The 19,072-nt window shown below is 42.5% G+C and overlaps 1 protein-coding gene across 19 annotated transcripts; it reads right to left on the reverse strand.

Annotated features, from left to right (window-relative positions):
- Positions 1-728: 728 nt before the first annotated feature.
- Positions 729-18,662, reverse strand: Cep15 (centrosomal protein 15). Of its 19 annotated transcripts, none has more exons than XM_039093088.2 (6): positions 18,544-18,662; positions 17,283-17,364; positions 15,379-15,499; positions 6,293-6,367; positions 2,589-2,656; positions 729-2,118 (listed from the first exon to the last, which is right to left on the reverse strand). In XM_039093088.2, exons 2-6 carry the CDS (start codon positions 17,333-17,335, stop codon positions 2,082-2,084), a joined length of 354 nt encoding a protein of 117 aa, XP_038949016.1. In that variant the 5' UTR covers positions 17,336-17,364; positions 18,544-18,662; the 3' UTR covers positions 729-2,081.
- Positions 18,663-19,072: the final 410 nt, after the last annotated feature.

The raw sequence follows: 19,072 nt of genomic DNA on the forward strand, positions 1-19,072 counted from the left end.
TTATGTCATGTTCATGGAGAAGTATATTTTGGTTAAGACACTGATTTGGTTGATTTGAGACACAGATCAGCAGTTCAGAGGTCTACTGCTTTGTAGAGGACCCGAGTTCTGTTCCCAGCACCCACATTGGGCAGCTCACAACTCGTAACTCTAGCATGAAGGGATGGGGGGCAATGCCTCTGACCTATTTGGCACCTGCATTCGTGTACCCCCACAGCATACATTTAACTAAAAATAATAAAAATTAAAAAATATTGATTTGGGGTAAGGAGGTATGAGTAGGTATTTCCTGTTTCCTTGTAGTAAGTAATCCCTAGTCGTAGAAAAAGACTTTGTATGTAGTTTACCTTCCTTCGTCCCATAGAACAATGTTTGGAAATTTCTGTGTTAAGCTAATTTGCCCACAGAAATATAAAACCCTTTAATGGGATATCCAGAGCCCATGGGATTTTTTTTTTTTTAACAGACACCATGTGGTGCAATCTGTTACAGTCTACAAGGCAGGATGGGGTGGGGTAGTCTCTGCAGGGGCCAAGAAGAAAGTCATCTGTGGGAATTTGTGAAGTATTAACCAAAACGAAGAAATGGCTTGGCTACAGCCTTTAAACACCTTCTCTTTGCCCTACATTGTGCAAGCTTTTGTAGATTATACTTAATAAAATGCCCAAACCAAGCTAGCAAGTCAATCAATGTCGGGGAGGAAAAAAAAAACAACACAAAGCCTTTCCTGAGAGGTTACACTGCCATTCATTTTGTATTTTAATTCAACCTACTGGTGATTTAATTTACAGATCTCAAAGGAAGTGTGCACTCAAATATTTGAGGACGTTAACATATCAACCACTGTTTAATTTTGGAATGTTCCGGCTTACTTGACACAATATTTTACCAGCTAACAAATGGTTAGCCTTTTTTCACTTGACTAAGGAAAAATAAGTTTCGCATTGCCTCATTCACCTTCTTATGTGCATATGCTGGGAGACTGGATGTTTAAAAAAAAAAGAAACCTTCCTCATGTTCCTTTCTACATCTAAATCTGTTTACTGGTTTGGAGCTGCTAAGAAACCTGCATTTTCCTGCTAAATCAACTGGATGGCTAGAGCCCAAACTATAATGTAACAGAAAAAATTACCAATTTGTTTTCATGACAGTCTTGAGAATGTATAAAATTGTTCTGGCCGCTAAGTCAGTGTTCCGTTTCCTATCTCTGTCTCCTCTCTTAAAGATGCCTTCGGCTCTTAAGCAGATACTTTTTGTAGCTATATAACAGCTCTAATATTTTGTGACATTTTGTATTGTGACACTATAGATGAAATTGTCATCGGACTGACACCCTGCGCTGTTTATTCCTTAATTACAACTGTTAACACTGCAGAGAAGTGTGCTAATCTGCCAGCACATATTATGAAAACAATGTTATTGTTACCCACACCAACACCCACTCAACAGGACATTTCCAAGATGGCAGTGAACAGGAACGTGTGGCACAATGGACGCTTTACTAGTTCTTTGTTGTAGTGAGGGCTTATGTGTGTTTTAACTTACTCTTGCCTTCTTCTTTTAAAAATACAAATATCTAGATACCTAAATATCAGGGCTCATATCTGTGATCCCTGTGTTCAGAGGCTGAAGCAAGAGGATGGCTGTGACTTCAAAGCCAGCTTGATCTGTGAGATTTTTATCTTAAAGGTGAAACAAAAACAAAACAAAACAAAACAAAAAAACAAAAGGAAGAACCTTCACCTACCACAATAAAACCACATTTGTGATTCAGAATGCGGAGCAGTGCAGACTCCTCACCAGAAGCTGTCTCCACAGCTAGGAACCCACGCTGTTTTCTTCCCAGTGCTCAGGCAGCCAGTGAGGAACCAGAGACTCGAAGCTCTGCTGAGGGCTGTGACCCACACAGCTTTCCGAGTTTACGTGTTTTATTTTTCTCAAGTTTTAGAGATAATGGTAGTAGAAAGGAGGGGGAGGAGGAGTTGGAAGATATCACTGAGGGAGGGGTATTTGTCTTCACAAGGTTGATAATCTTCAAATAAGCCTGTCGGAATTCAGTAGCCATTCCCAGCTCTCATTTTTCAAAACCATCCTGAGCCTTCCTGAAACTGGTACATACTGAATGCTTTATAGTTAAGGGCTTGGAGAAGTCTGTCTGGAGCACACAACCCCAGTAATCCAGTTTCCTGCTCCTGTTCCCATAGTGAATGACGTTAAACCACGACTCCAGGATACCTACGGCCAATCTGCTTTAGTCGAGAATGATGGCCCGGGTTTAAAGCACACACAACGTTGATTTAATACCATCTTTAACAAGCATTCTTTCTTTTCTTGGCAAATCTATGTTCGTGCAAGGGTCTAGCCTGAGACTTTCCCGCAGACTCTCATACTAATGCTGCCGAGGAAGCAGTGAAACAATAGAAAATAGTAACAAAATAAAACTTCTCTAAGTTTCTGCCACAACTTACATAGTTTTATCAAATAGGTTTTCGGTGCCCCAACACCCCCAGAGCATATGAATAAGTTAGGACTTCGCTTCGCTTTGAACAAATGGTGCCTCACTTTGACTTTCAGCCCCAATCGGATACAGTGCTTTTCCTAAAAGAAACTGTTCCCATTTGGGGACATGTTCTTCTACTGATGCCCAGTAACGAGTCTGAAAAAAAAAAAAAAAAAACAAAGTAAGAAACCATATCAAATAGTTGAATTTGGCTCTTCATAATAGTCTTTACTATCTTCAGTGTGTGTGCACAAGTGTACACACTCTCACACACATCTATGGAGAGTGCATTTCCTCTTCAGTATATTTTAATGCTAATTTTAGGGGGAAAAAAAACCTGGCTACTTACTAGAGTTAATTTTCAAATTTCTCAGCAAACCAGAGCCTGGCTGAATTGGGCTTTAAATTTTGTGATTTTACACGCCCTCTTGTGGCCAGCCCTGTGATTATTATCAGTACTGTCATTTGCGGTACCTGTTATTAAATATTTTAGTTTACTATTCTACATTCCACACCTGGGGTTATCCATACTGAAATGATCACAAAAGATCACAACTTCCCTAGAATTAACAGGCGAGGGTATGGCCAAGAATGTAATGACATGTAAAGGGCTTAAGTCGGCTCCTCAAGGTGTGTGGTGTGTTACATATCCGCAAGTCTTTTGGAAGAATACCTGACATGACAAATTGTCATTTTTCTTCAATTTTGTGATTGTGTACAAATGTGCCCGTGTGTGGTGTATGTGCACATGTGTGTGCACACATGCCCATGGAAACAAGGACACTGCGAAGCCCCATCTATCAGGCTCTGCCTTAGGTCCAGAGCTAGCCTGGCAGGGGCAGTCCTCCTGTGTCCTGTTCCACAAGGCTGGGGGTAAGGCATTTGGGCCTTACTGGGATCCAGACTCAGGTTTTCATGCTTAGCCAGCAACTGCTCTTACCTGATGAGTCAGCTCTCCATCTTTAGCCTTTTATAATGAGAAAATAACTGGTGGAGGGTACCCATTTTGATGGAAATGGCTTGCAAATTGAGATGCTGTGTATGTCTGCCCGTTGTGGTTTTCAGGCTGTTGAAATCCATGCAGGACTGCTGCACTATGTGAAGAAGCTTTGATGGGCTTGGGGTGACCTCTAAAGAGGCCAACGTTTGCATCGTGGGATGGCATTTTTTTATTGAATGAACATAATCAGTATTTGGGGGAGGGAAACTCAGCACTGCATCAGACAGCACTTGGAACATAATTTTTCACTCTGAGCAAGACAAAGGTACAGTGGTTCTGCTGTTTGAGGACGGCGTGAGAGATTCTAAATATCTATACATCTGTGCATGTGGTCTGAGAAACAGCTTGACATACTTAAGATAAAGGTTATCCTGCTGTGCCAGAGTGGCTCAGAATACTATCCAAGGCCAGAGATGGGGGAAGGGGCTCCGTGCCATTCACGGCTGAATTAACCACTATTGTGTGGGCCCTGTATTTGCTAAAATAAGGCATTGGTGAATTCAACAAAGGAGGACGTACCAATGCATAACTTTTTTGAGCCAGAGTTTTTTCTGCATTTGATCAGTGCTTTTTCTTGTTACCATAAATGACACAGAAAATTGAGGGGCAGATTCTCAGCCTCAGACTTTTAAGTCTATTCTTATCCCCGATTGGGCAAAAAGAAAAATTACATCTGAGAAAGCCCTTTAGAAGTGGAAAATGAAACTCTTTTCCATGTAGTAAATTCCCATCCGCACAAACACATCCATATTCTAAGGATGGCTCACTTTTGCCAATCTTTTCCAATTTGCTTTTGAAATCTGAGCTAATAAAATTGTTTGTATTGTGTGATAAGTATGGGGGTAGACACGGTATCTTCCATTTTTTTGTTCTTTTGCTGTGTATACTCACAGGAGTCTCCTGTCTCAGCCTTCTACCACATCACTGGTGGTTTGCCATCAAAATGGCTTTGGCCACAGCCTGGTCCAGGAATGCCACCAGTCCTCCTTACGTTTCTAAAAAGCACTCCTCGGTTGGGCACCCTGTCACATGCAGAGTCACAGCTTCCTGTCTGTTCTGGTTCATTAGGACGGCTGCTTCAGGGTGACGAGACAAGATGCTTTATAACATTTCTGCTCCATGTTCCCTGAGCCTGGGTGAATATTGATTCCCCTTCAGGAAGGGTGCCGGGTCTCTCAGTCTCAGTCTCTGACCAGTTCTGCAGCTGCACTGGGTGCTGCTCACTGAGGAAAGACGTTTCCCTGATGGAGGCTGACAACAGCCAACATCTACAGCTATAAGCATAAATGTCTGGAAGGCAACTTGAGAGCATGTCCATTTAGGAAAATAACAATATTCTAGGGCCTATGACCTTCATAGTCATAGACTTTTGACCAGGATTCCAGTATCAAATAAGAAATTCTATCACATGGAGCAGGTCTGAAATCCAATGAGAAAGCAGTCAGTTACCCCATTAACAGTTGTGACTACAGTAGCAGGGGCAGTCTTGCCTGGCAGGTTGGTGGTGGAGCATGTATCGCTCAGTACCAGGTCAGACCATTTGTGTCCTTTCTCTCCCAGCAGCCTACACTGCACCTCCTGACTCTATGAAACCTACTCATCAGGGAGGAAGATTCCTGTAGGTTTGAAATTCACTTCTCCATATCCAGAAGCCACGTACATGGTGTCTTCAGCAATAGCATCTTACCATGCACGTACGGTAGGTAACCAAGTATGATGCCAGGAACGATAGGCTTTGTTGTCTTGGAGACTTTGCAGTCTTGACTGATAACTCATAGGAAGCATCCAGTTTTTATTTAAAAGCTCATGTCTTCTGGGACTGACACTGGCTACCTCTGCAGGGCAATTCTATTTAGAAGAGGAGGCCAAAGGATACAGACGTCATGGGGTGGCGATGAGTGCCTGAAATGTGCCTTCTGAACAGGACATGGCTGCCCCAGTCATAAGCACATAGCTGCTGAGGTTACCCACCCAGGGTCCAGGCAGCCAAAACCCCAGCAGAAAGGGTGGAGACGAAGCGCTATCGGCAGTGGACTGGCTGGGGGATGGAGACTCACTCTTTGTTGAATGGTGGTAACTGGTGGGTTTGCCACGCTTCAGGGAACCCCTCCCATCCGTGCACACAAGGCAGCTCTGACTGGACTTACTAGGTTATTTTAAAGGGGCTAGGGGGATAGAGAGAGCTATGATCTGCATTCCCTTAGAGAACTAGAATGGCTGGCAGGTAAGACCCCTACCACTGAGCCTGATGACCCGAATTTGTTCCCAGAATCCACATGATGGGGGGAGAGAAACAACTCTTGCAGGTTTATCTTCTGACCTCCACATATGTAGCACACACAGCATGTGTGCAGGCATAGCCCTTGCACATAAATATGTGGCACGCGCGCACATAAACACAAACTGGATGCAAATTTTTAAAAATTACCAATTCCAATTAGATATTTTTTTTCATCAAGATATCCCTTAATTGCTAAGAACATATAAAACACTGTATTGTGGGGTTGGGGATTTAGCTCGGTGGTAGAGCGCTTGCCTAGCAAGCGCAAGGCTCTGGGTTTGGTCCTCAGCTAAAAAAAAAAAAAAAACCCAAAAAACAAAAAACAACAACAAAAACAACAAAAAAAAATCCTGAAAAAAAAACCCACTGTATTGTGGACATACAAATATTAACCAATCCTTTATTGCTTATTTTATTGACTAAAACCTGGGCAGTACAGCAGGGAAGCCTTTGTTTAAGTTGCAGGAAACTTGCAGTTGTTATTCTTGTTAGAGTTACCTTAGGGTCTTACCTCAAGAGAAAGCATCTCCGGCTGTGGATGTGGGGTAAGCTTGGTCTGAAAAGCCTTCTCTGCAACATCTATGTCCTGTAACAGACACCAGCATTTTAGAACTCAGGTGTATTTGCATGCAACATAAATGACACCTACATCCAGTGTTTGTACTCCAACTCTCTCATCTCAACCCTTTTCTGGACACAGGGAGTTCGTGCAGTAACAGAGGGACACAGAGGTCGGGACCCTTATTATAAATCAAGTTACCCACTTCTACTATGTGTGCAGGGTTTCTCATTTAACACGGGAACGTGGCCGTACCTCTGTGTGCTACCTTTTTACTTTGAATGGCTGGTAAATGCCAGTGGTTAGTTTGAAAAAAAAAAAAAGCTTCCTTCAAAGCCGCTCAGAGTTGGGTGTGGTGGAGCACATCCATAATCCCAGAACTTGGGAGGCGGTGGCAGGAAGACTGAGTTCAAAGCCAGTCTACACTACATAAGGAGACTTTTGATACAAAAATAAGCACAGCAAAAAAAAAAAAAAAAAAATGATCAGAGCAGGAACTCTATCTGCCTTGAGGTCACCTGAAAGCAGGCAAGGTGAAACAATAACGAATCACTGAGAGGCAAGCTAGACGGACTCACACTGTGGTAAAGGGTCTGGGCTCTACAGAGGATGCGCCCAGCATCGAGATGGTTCATGTTTTATCAATATTCCATTTAAAGTGTTACACCGTGCGAAGATTTCACAGTTCGGGCTCCTTAATGAGTCATCTTGCTACTTTGTAATAGGAGCTTTTCAAAATATTCTACCACACATGTCTAACCTTTTGACATTTTTAAACGTCTACCAAGTTCGAGTTTGAGAACTACGGGATCAAGTAGTTCCTTCCTATTTCATAATGGCTTAAGTAAAAGTTTGCAGTTCAGGCTTTGGCTGGAGGGTTTGGCTGCACCATAGCTATCCTTGGCCACGTGCTGCCCTCGGGCTGTGAGACGAAAGCACCTACAGGTCTTTAGGACTGGATTTTCATGTTAATTTAAATGGGCAGTGTCATTGCCGGGCAGTACCCTCCTTAGTGGATGGTATTCACCAATGGGAAGTGACATTGCCAAGCAGTACACTACCTAGTGGATGGTATTCAAGAACCACACTTAAATTTGTAGTTTAACTTCAAAATGAGCATATTTTCTTCTACGGTTATAAAAACAGCAGCGCAATTAAGCTTAACCTGGTATAGTTTTCCCTTCCCTACACACCTTAAACACACGCACGGAAATGTGGAGTCCTGCATGTTGTTACAGAAACATTTGAGTCTGGCTAAGCGATGCTCTCCACACCAGCGGCACTGCTGTCTAGAGCCCACTTACTATCTTAAGTTCGCAGAGGTCTGCGTGCAAGGCTTGGCACATTCTGTGTCTCCTCTGAGCTCAGTGAATTGCTAGCACAAAGTTCTCTTGATCCATGTACACGCATTGGAGCAGTCTAAGTAGAGGGCTGTTGGACAGACGGCGAGAAATGGAAGAGGGCGTGGGAGTGGGGTGTGAAGAAGCCAGTGCTGAACAGGAGAAAAAGGAGAGCAGATGGTAGCGGCGGGAGCAAGGGATGGGTGTGAAATGTAAAAAGGAAAAACAGGAAATTCCCTAAAGGGACTCCCCAAAGTTGCACAACCATTAATGCACCTGCTGTCTAGGGGAAGGTGATTTGAAGGAAAAATACACAATTCAGGGATATAAAAACTGATGCTAGCATGTCTATCCCCTACCAGAAGTTTACAGCTAAGACGCATGTTACAGATACATGCCGATGCCGTAGCAGATACAGAGGTATGACTATTCTGGGATTGTTTTATTGAGATTTTACAAGGTTTGTGAAAGTTATAATTTACTGTTAGTAATCCAGCAAAGAAAACACAGAATTGTGGCCTCAGTTCTGCCAGGAGGGGCAGATCTGGGTGACGCTTAGCTCTGATATTATCAAGATTTTTTTTTTTTTTGAAGACAGAAAATAAGGACACTTCATATCTTACAGAGAAGTAGATGCCCAAACAAAAGAGCAGACACCAGTGGGGACAGATACTGCATCTACCACACTGCCACATCACTGAACACTTCCTTAGCACTCAGGTGGCCTCTCCTTCTCTTCAGCTGGGTTGGTTCTTCCTTTACGTCTAAGTACAGCTTTCTTAGATGTGTGACATCTGTCGTCCATGCTTATACTCTTTTCTTTCCTGACTGCCTCTTACCCACCTTCAAGCATTACTGTAGAGAAGGGCTAGACTTCCACCTTGCCTCCCACGGATCTACAGGGTAAAGCCCCTCGTTGAGTGGGCTGCGTGGGGCTGGGGTCTAAGCAGCCAGGTGCCTCTGCTGCACTCTCATTCTCATGCTACCTCAGTCCTTGCTAGCATGACCACACAGCTCTCCAGACTGTTCTTTCTTGATGCCTCCCATTGTCTCCACTTCATGTCTCTTTTATGTGCACTTAAATAGTTAGTCACTGAATGGATAACAACCACAACTACAGAGTTTATTAAGCAAACTCAGAAACTTCAAAAACAAAAAAACAAAAACCAAACAAACAAAACACAGAACAACCAACCAGTGCTGAAGAAGAGGGAGGAAAAGTCCAGAGCAGAGAGCAGGAGCAAGATGGACTTATTTCCCTATGACTTGTCACTCTGCCTTACAGATCTGCCACTAGACCCTTAAAAGTCTGAGCAGAGCCTGATACCACAGGCAGTTTGATATCTATAAGAGGCCCCCTCTTTTCTGAGGAGAGGCTGAGAAGGAATGGATGGAGGTGGGGTAATGGGGGCTGGGAGGATAGTAGATAGGAGAAACTGTGGTCAGGACATAAAATTAATTAATAAAAAAAGACTGAGCAGTTAGAGAACATGAACAAGCAAACATCAGAAGTTGGCGACCAAGCAAAACAGATGTACTACATTAGTGGTGGCACAACCACTGGCTGGTCTTTGAACACAGTATTAATTGAACTTTCCTGGTAGGACAAGCCTAGAAACCAAGTGTGTTAGTACAAAGCACTTCCGGTGGTCATATTAGTGCTGTCTGTATCACAGGACAGTCACTGCAGCACTTGTCCTTACCCTTGGTTTTGATGTCCAGTTTCAGACTCCACGTTTGACAGTGGACTGCAGATAGCAAATTGAAAGTTGGGGACTAGGGGTGCATCTCGTAGTACAGTGTGTGCTAGCACGGCATGCAGGAGGCCTTGGTATCAATCTCTAGCTTGGACATGTGATCAGAAAAAGCAACTGATAAGCTTAAATTGTGCATCATTCTGAGTGGCATGGTGAAATTCCATCACTTGCCCTCTGCTCATCTTGGGCTGCATGCCATCTCTGTCAGTATGTACGCAGTATGTCAGTTTGCTACATTGGTCAGTTGGCACTTGTCTGCGTTGTTCCATCTGCCTTTACCGTATCACAGGGCTTGTGTCTAAGTGACCCTGGTGTGGTAGGCCAAGTACATGGTCACTTGTCTCACTTTCATAGAGGCACATGTTTACACCAAAGGAACAGCAAGTACAGTACAGGCCCCTGAAACCACATCCACCCAGTTTTTACTAAAATATAGCCATCATACTTTATTGTTGCTGATTCCTTTCTGTGTCTTATTCATAAGTTAAGTCTCATTACAAGAATGCAAATACGAGTGAACATTGTACAGAGGATGTGGTGTGATCCATGGTTCCAGGTGTCTTCTGGGAAGTCTTGGAGCATAAACCCTACAGGTATGTGGTGTTGAGGAGCTCTTGGAGGACCAAGCACTTGGGTTTGTTTTCCAAACAAGGTTTCAATCTGTGGCTCAGGCTTCACTCAAATTCACAGCAGTCCTGCTTCACCTCCCAAGATTACAGGTGTGAGCTGTCACATTCAGTTCCAAACTGAGGTTTCTGGAGGGCGGGGAATTAGGGGCACAAAAATCAATGGTTTTAAGTTAAAAACCTTGCAATACTTTGAATTGGAATTACTGATAGGAGTTCTTGTTGTATCTTATCTCAAAAAGGAAAATCAAAGAAGTTGCAATAAATAGTCCCAGTGCCCAGATTGAGAGCTCTAAATATATTTCCTGCCAAAAGGAGCCAGAGCTCCTTGAAGCAATGACCAATTCCAAGTCTGGATGGCAGACACAGGGAGGCTGCAAGAGCCCATCAGGTCAGAGAGAGGAAACTGCCTGAGACTGTTACTATGTGGTAACGACGTCTAGGGTTGACTTGGAAGAACCTTCCATTTGGTAAGGGTGACCTAATCCGAGTATAAGGAGTAAAAAGTCACAAAGAGCTGAAACATTTCAAATCTCAGACAAAGCAACATCTCAGAAGTCACCCTGGAGGGATGGTGGGAAACTGGCTTGTTTTAAAAACTCAGTGCAGGGGCTGAAGACACGACTCAGTGGCTTGGTTCCCAGCACCCAAATCGGGTACCTCACAAGGGCCTGAAATTCCAGTCCAGGGGATCAGACGCCCCCTCCTGGCCTCCGTGGGCACCTGCACGCCTGTGCATAACAACTAAAAATAAATCTTTATGAAATAACTAAATACAGGCAGGAATTGTGGCTTTGTAGTTGCCTAACATGTACAAGGTCTTAGATTTGAGACCTATCTCTGAAAAAAACCAACTAAATTCACAAAAGGAACCATGCACTCAGTATACTGTCTCTGACATTCACTAGGTAACTGACACAGAGCAGATTCTCTTTAAACAAATAAACATCAGAAGTCAAATGAGAAGGAAAAACTGGAACACAAGTCTGGCTTTTTTCTTTCTAAACTTGAGCATTGCTGTGTTATGTTGGGCTAGCCTAAACTTGCTTCACTGATGAGACTGGTTTGGAACTTACACCAAGCCCCTGTTGGTGCCTCTGTGTGCTTGGCCTATAGCCTTTAGAATATTTCTAGTCAGTGATCACCAAGACCGGCATGCTCTTGCCCCACATATCAAACTCAAACTTGATAGTGGCGTTTCTAGATTTCCACTATTAATACTCTTACCCAGTTAATCTGACCTACCATGGCTTGAAGTGCAGCAGTTGTTAGTTACAATGTACTTAAGTATAGAATATAATCCCAAATCTGAAGGATAGAGAGAAAAAATATTTTTAAAGCAAACATTTGCAACATTTTATAAATACTTCAAAAATTAACTTACTCTCATGTTGGATTTTTATGGTTCTGGGGGTCCAGCCCAGTCCTTGTGCATGTAAGTTCAGCTGTTTCCTTTGTCTTTATTAAATAGAAGTAGTTTGTACCTGTCATTGGCCATCCATCCAGGCCACAGTTTGCTGAGTTCCTGCTCAACTGCTGACTCTTTGTGACGGCTCCCAAGCTGGTCTCAGCGGAGACCCCCATTCTGTTTCTGACTGTAATGCTCTCCTACCTTATCTCTGCCTGCAGGGCTGCACAACTTTCCTGGGAGACACTGAGACCACAGAAAGCCCTTGCTTGTGAGGCTGGGGTTTTGGGAGGGGAGCAGGGAGAGATCACATTTTATAACACATTAGTATTTTTATGAACACAATCCTCTCTCTCTTCTAACTGTGCACCAATGATGATTGTTTTTGAGGCTAGGAATAGGGAAAAGTCACTCAGCCTGCATTTTTTTAAGTACATAATCTTTTATGACAATCACTGACTGAAATTTGACTAAGAGTTGTCTTGCTTCCGATTCAATTAATTCACTAAGATGTAATATTTTATGGGATTAGTCTTTTCCTTATGTCTCCTTTTAAAAAAAATTCCCTGCATTTGATACAGCTTTTTGAAAAATAATTCATACAAACTAATGGACATTGCTAGGGCATTTCCACGGGTGCGCGCCACTGCATTCTCTTTGTACCCATCCTTTCCTCCTCACTCCCGCTCTGGTCCTCTTCTCCCTGCCTCACTTCTGTTCATACTAGTTTGTCTTTCACAAATGGCTTCACAGAAATGTTTTCACATTCACTGCAAATTTTGTTGGGATCAAAATATATGTATAATAACTTTGTGGTGAGTGACTGTGGGTAAAAAAGAGGCTCCCCTGTAAGAATAAGGGGTAGACTGAGACCCTGTGTCAATCTCTAGAACCCACATGGCAGACAGGGAAATCTCTTCCATAAATTATCCTCTGATCCTCACAAAAATCTGTGGCACCCTTTTCCCCAATATATAAATCAAAAGTAAGATAAGGTCTGTGGATATGGTTCAGCAGTAGAATGCCTGCTTAGGGTTTAACCCCACTCTCCCTAACCCCTCCACTACATATGATACCTCTCTTGGGAAATGGAAAGGGGTTCTCTGGTAGAGTGTCTTCTGTTTAGCATACATGAGGGTCTGGGTCTACTTTCTAGCATCCTATCTCCCCAGAAAATCTCTCTCAATCCAAAATTCTACAAGATTCGGATTCTACTTATCTTACTTTTACACAGTGATTTCTATATCAGTACCATTAATGCTGCTTCGGAAATTTTTAGAAAATGAAAGCAATACAGAATTTTAAAATGCGTCTGTAATTAAAGTATATAAAACAAAGGCAAGGAAGAGATCACGCCTAGCAACAATCGCCATGCCTGCAGTAAGTGTTCAATAACTGAGAAGGATTCTATGAAGACAGGCGTTTGTCCTTTCGGTTTCCTTTCACTGTAAGTCTGGGAAAGCCCAATACACTAAACTTTTCTTTCTGTTATGGAGGCAGTGCATTCCCTTCTTTATATGCCAATGTTCCTGAAGTTATGATGGATCATATCCATGCATCCTCAGTTGCACTTACTATACCCAATGTATACAACTTTGAACTTTACATATGCACGTTTGTGTGTATGTGCACGCACAACTTTATATAAAACTGAATTTTATATAAAATATAGAAGAAAATATAAGGAGACTGGGTTGACGGCTAATTTTTAGCTTCTATCCTTACTTCTGTTAAAGAATAGGTTCTTTGTTCCTTTAAAACAGTCAACTCTTAGGTGTGTTTCCAAGTGCATGGCTATGCACTATGTCTGTACAAGAACCCTCTGGGGTCAGAGGAGGTGCCAGATCCCCTCAGCTGGAGTTATGGATGGTGGTGGGCAAGCATGTGGAAACTTGGCTCAAACCTGGTCCTGTGGAAGAGCAGCCCGTTCTCCGAACCACTGAGCCTTTCTTCCAGCTGATGTCCCTATTCTTGAATCATCTAAGGAGAAAATCCATCTTTCTTGTGTGTGTGTGTGTGTCTGTGTGTGTGTGTGTGTGTGTGTGTGTGTGTGTGTGTGTGTGTGTGTGCATCTGCAGCAGGAAGCTTAGAGATCACATATCAATCACGTGCAGGAAACAGGGAGTGCACACTGGAAGGGAGGTAAGGCTATAAACTTTTGGAGTCCACTCCCAATGACACACTTCCACCATCAAAGCCAGACCTCCTGAGGGTTTATACTCTTCCCAAACAGCATCACTAACTGGAGACCAAGGGTTCAAACACGCAAGCCTACTGGGAACATTTTTTTTATTCAAACCATTGTAGTTTCTGAACAAATGCAACTTTGTGTCCTGGGAATTTCCAAACTAGTTCTCAAGCTTGCTTAGTTACATCTCAGTAACATCTTTAGGGCCATTCATTGTTTTGTTCTTGACTATGTTTTTTTCTTTTTACTTAAGAATCCAATAGAATGTCTCAATTATTTAAATATAGTTGAGGTTTAGCTTCACCTCAGAGGCCTCTACTGATATTTTCTACATTAGTTCTAACTCATTAATTATGTGATATTCAGAACAAAGAAATTACACCAAGATCATAAGTTCATGCAAAATGTTTTTGGAAAGGTGTGGAAAATCTGTATCCTAAAAAAGCCCTTAAGTACATTTTCACTCTTAATCCTCATAGTCTCCATTCCGCTCTGTGTAACTCAGTATTTGCTCACACAGCGGGTCAGTCTTTGGTAATCAGGAGCTCACACAGGCCTGCCGCCCTCTGATCTGTAGCCTGCCTGAAGAAAGAATTCCGATGCATCCCTACTCTGTTCTCTCTACTTCAGCTCCAGGCACTCATCGATCCTTGCTCATTAAAAGGAAAACCCTTGAGAACCAAACAGCCACACCACTCGCTCCAGGTAGTAGCAATCAAGTCTTCCGATTTAGTTTCTCTAACTTTTCACAGCAATTTCCAGAGTATCCTATATATTTCCATTTAAAAATAAATATTGTTAACACCATTGGGCAAGTAAGACATATGGCAATATAGAATGCTTTGGTAGCACTATGGCTGTGACTTAAATTACTGTGGATCAAACTGCCAGAAGCTGAGAAGAAGTGAATTTCCCTCTCCCTTTATCCTGTAGTGAGGATAGAGGATAGCTGTATCATGCCTATCGATGAAAATATTTAACAATAAAAACCGAAAACACTGCTTTATAACTTAAATAATATAGTCTTACTACCAAATGTTTTAGTCATAGGATCTCTTGGAAGCTTGAATGGAGGCAAACTCTAGGGTTTTAATTATGGATGAAGCCACACAATTCTGGAAGCACAGTATAGCAAGCAGCCAAAAACGTTACACATACAATTTTATTCCAAATGGGCACACTGGCCAAATGGTGAGGCCCCGTGCACTCACACACTTTGACCACCTACTCCATAACCGCCCAAAAGGCATCTGAGAAATGAGCTCTCACACAGTGAATTCCACGTATTTACTGGGGAATTAGTTGGACAAAATCAAACGGTTCCCATTTCTGTGACGTTTAGTGTTTGAGTCGGGTCTAAACGCATGACAGCTTATGGTCTTTGTGGTCCTTTCTCGAAGGGGAGAGTATGAGAAACGTGAAGATGCGCTTTCTGCTGCCTCCTGCACAAAAGTGACCTTAATATTCTTCCTGTCGTCATTGATCTTTTTGGTTGACAGAAAAAAAATTTAGCTTATGTAAACTTCACTTTTTTTTTCACTTTCAGAAAGCAAGAATCCATATGCTATTTGCCTAACTAACATGGGCTTGAAAAAGACATTGGCTCATTAATTCCGCTAGTTACTAAAAACAAAGAGGCGATGTGAGTAAAACTTGTGAGATGCACGTAAACACCTTAGCACGGGGGTTGGGAAAACATCCACAAGTCATGGGAATTACCTGCAAGAGCTGGAGGTTCCTTCTACAAGCAGTCTCCGTGGCTTGGAGAGATGCCCTTTCTGTGCTTTGATCTCCGAATTTATTTTTCATTTTCTGAAGTAACATTAATCTTTGGGACACTCTGGGGGAAAAAAAGCAAAGATTATATACAGAGGAAAAACTGAAAAGCGAACATTTTATTGCTTGACCGATAGATAGCATTTCTTTCTTAATTGCACCTCCCCTCAGCAATGACCTGTTATTGAGAGCCAATTAGTATATCAGCGAATGAGAAAATGGAAAGAGTAGATAGTTTGCTGTGTCTTAAGTCAATCTGGGTAAATTTGTTTTTGTTTTCATTGACATATACTTCCCAAATGCCGTAAGTCCATGCCTCTGGTTTTTTTTTTTTTTAGCCTCTGCGGTCCTCTGAAATTATTGTAATGTTGGAGATATGTAACTTTTGGGGAAGATGCAAACTGTAATACATACAGTTATATATACCTCCCCACACATATACACTGCTATAACTCGCTATAGGAAACCTTCTGCTTAACACTTCAGTACCCCTGAATCTCATGTTACACATTTAGAATTGTGCTAAACTTCCATATGTTTGAAGAAGCAATAAAAATATATTTTTTTTATCTCCTTCTCCAAGAGAAAGATGATGGTTTGATACATGAGTGAGAGGCAGTATGCATGCTTACAAGGTAAACCAGTGTTTGTGGACAGAAGCGGTGAGCAAATTCTTTAACTATTTCATTACACAGAGCACAAATTTTCCATTCATTTTTAGGAGTTTTTTTTTTTTTCTTTCTTTTTTTTTTTTTTTGGTTCCCTAAATGACGAGAAATTACACATGATAATGAAAAATATGTAAGTGGTCTACAGAGAACAATGTAATTAAATAAACAATATGGTAAATAACTGTTTCATAGGGATGTCTTGAACGCAGAACTGAAAAGGCCAAAGAACATTTGTGTTGTTTTTGTTTTTATGAAAAATAGTACGTTAGAAGGCCAAAGAGCAAGATCTGGACATTACACAATAGGAAAATCTGAGAGCCCACAGACAGATGAAGATTATTATTAACTAGAAGATCATGGCTACCTATGCAATATGTTGGATTAAGTGCAAAATGATTAAGGACAATGGCATTTGAGCATCCAAGCAAGTGTAAGACCCATGACTATACAGGGCACACTCCACGAGCACAGAGCCAGCTCTGGATAAGAAATTTCAAGAAGTCTACTGAAAGCCAAGCTTGGAGCTGGAGAGCTGGCTCACAAGTTATGGGTTCTTGCTGCTTTTCTTGTGGATTTGAGTTTAGTTCTCAGCATCCACATAAAGCAGCAATCACCTGGCTTAGTTCCTGGGGTTCGGGTGCCCTCTCACCCTCTTCTGTGCTGCCTGACCATCTGGATTCACACATGCATATTCACACACACAATCGTGTAATTGAAAGTGTTTAATAAAGGTTTAAAATTTTTATTAAAAAAAAAAAAAAAAAAAGAGCCAAGCATGGTGGTAACTACCCTTACTCCAAACATTCAGGAGACAGAAGCAGAAAGATTAGGGGTTCAAGATCAGTTTTGGTTGTGTAGAAAGTTCAAAACCAGTCTGAGTTACGAGACCCTGTCTCGGAACCCCTACCACCGCAAAGTTTCTATTAAAGTCTAATGTGAACCTTAGGGTAGAGGAAGGGAACATTTTGATATTAATGTGTAAAAATAAATAGATATATGGGTGTTTCGAACATAATTGTGCCGTTTAATTTCCTTCTTAAGAGACAATGAAATTATCTACAATAAAATGTCCTGTCAGAAAATGACACTTTCACATTTTCAAGTCTTCCTGTGCATGATTCACTAAAAAAGCTAGCATATACTCTTGTGTTCGGAGTATCATTTTCAAAAACTTACATTTCTTCATGTCTTTTAGAAAGGTGAACTTCTTGAGTAAACAAGGAAGTCATCTTTAATCAAAGCTGGGCTGTTACGTTTTCTGCTAAATAGTAAAAACATTTAGTTATTCCCCCACCCTCAACCCCGTGTGTTCAGCTATGCAACTTGATTTTAGTACCGAAATAACACATGAATTCTCTCAAAAGAGAAAACTGGCAATTTCATGTGTAATGTGAAGGAATGCACTCGAGCACATTTTTATTAATGATTCACTCAAAACACCATAGGCTGAGTAAACTCAAGGCGTTTCATATTTTCTACCTCCACCCAAACTCTAAATCTTCAGCAGAATTTCAACAAATAGACAGCTGGAGCCAAGACTAATGGACAGTTTAACAGGCAGAAAGGAAAAAAAAAAAAACCCTAAAAATTCAACACAGGAATATCATCGCTTATGCATGTGCACACGCATAGACCGAAAGGCAAACAAGGATGAGAACCAACTGGGAACTCAAGGTCTTGCCTTCTGCGGAAGGTTACCAGTTCTACCATGCATGACCCTTCCAGACAAGGGAAGTGCTTTTTTTTTTTTTCCTGTGTAACTTAGGAAAATCTCGATTTAAGTCCTCTCACCACATCCTAGCAGGTCAGCACTCTCGTTTGGAGAGTTTCTATGACTCACTACACCAGGCGCAGGCTCCCCTTGGCTTAAGAACTTGCACCAGTATAGATGGTGGTCTAAGGACGTGCTCTGAAAGCGCTGGGCTGAAAAAGCACAAAAGGGACACAAATACAACGAAGACGGTCCACGAAGGAGGCTTTCCTAAACTTTCTGAAATTAAACGTTCGTCCCTGAATCGCTCAGGGTCGGATGCAGACAGGAAGCCTGAGCTCTGGGTCAGCGCACTGCACAGGAGCCTGTCTGGCCCTTCCGCAGGCTCCTTCTCCCGCCAGGGCGGCCTCCAGGGCCCAGAGGACAGCCGCCCGTCTCCCGCCCAGCTTCCTCGCCTTCCTCCCAGCGAGTTCTGCAGCCGACTAGAGCAGCGTCCACGCTCCCCTGGAAAGTCACTCCTGCTGACTCTTCCTCTCCTTGGGAGCACTTCAAGAAAAACTCCGCCTTTTGAAGCGAGCAAGTGCCCAACGGCTACCCCAATTCCCGCCTTTCGTCCTCGGAAAACTCTTAAAAACCCTCCTCATCACCTGGCTCCCCCCTCATTAGCTTTCCCCTCAGCCGCCCGCTGGCCTCAGGGGCCACAGGCTGGGACCACACTGCGCCCACCTTTGAGCTCTTCCGGGAACGCGCCAGGGCCTACGCCTGCGCAAGACGTGGGCGTGGCCAGGCAGCCATCTTTGCGTACTTTACGCTCCTGACGTCAGTCAGAGTCCCAGCTTCAGTGTGGCTCTGCTCGGGTTGGGGTACCTACCTCATAGAGGACGAGACTGTGGAAGATACCCAGAAGGAGCCTTAGGAACCTGGAGGAAAATCTGTTAGCTCAAACTTTTAAAAAGTGGGCTCTGCATATGTTAAAAAGTCTTCAGGGGCGTCAGCTGGCTTGCAGGAACCTTGGGGTCGCACAGATCAACCAACAAGTCCACAGCCTTGTGTCGTTTAGCCCTAGGGCACACCTTCCAAGTGCAAACGTGTGCTCTTAAGCATCATTTTATTCCTTGAAATAACTTTGTGAGAGTGTAGTTCTATTTATTCTCAGCTTATAGAAAAAGACATGGAAGAGTGATAAAGTCGGACTAACAGTTACTCAGCTGGTAAAGGGTAAAGAGGACTTAAGACATTTCAGTTAGTTTTTCTT

The sequence above is a fragment of the Rattus norvegicus genome, chromosome 15 (genome assembly GCF_036323735.1).
Source record: "Rattus norvegicus strain BN/NHsdMcwi chromosome 15, GRCr8, whole genome shotgun sequence".
NCBI classification, from domain to species: Eukaryota; Metazoa; Chordata; class Mammalia; order Rodentia; family Muridae; genus Rattus; species Rattus norvegicus.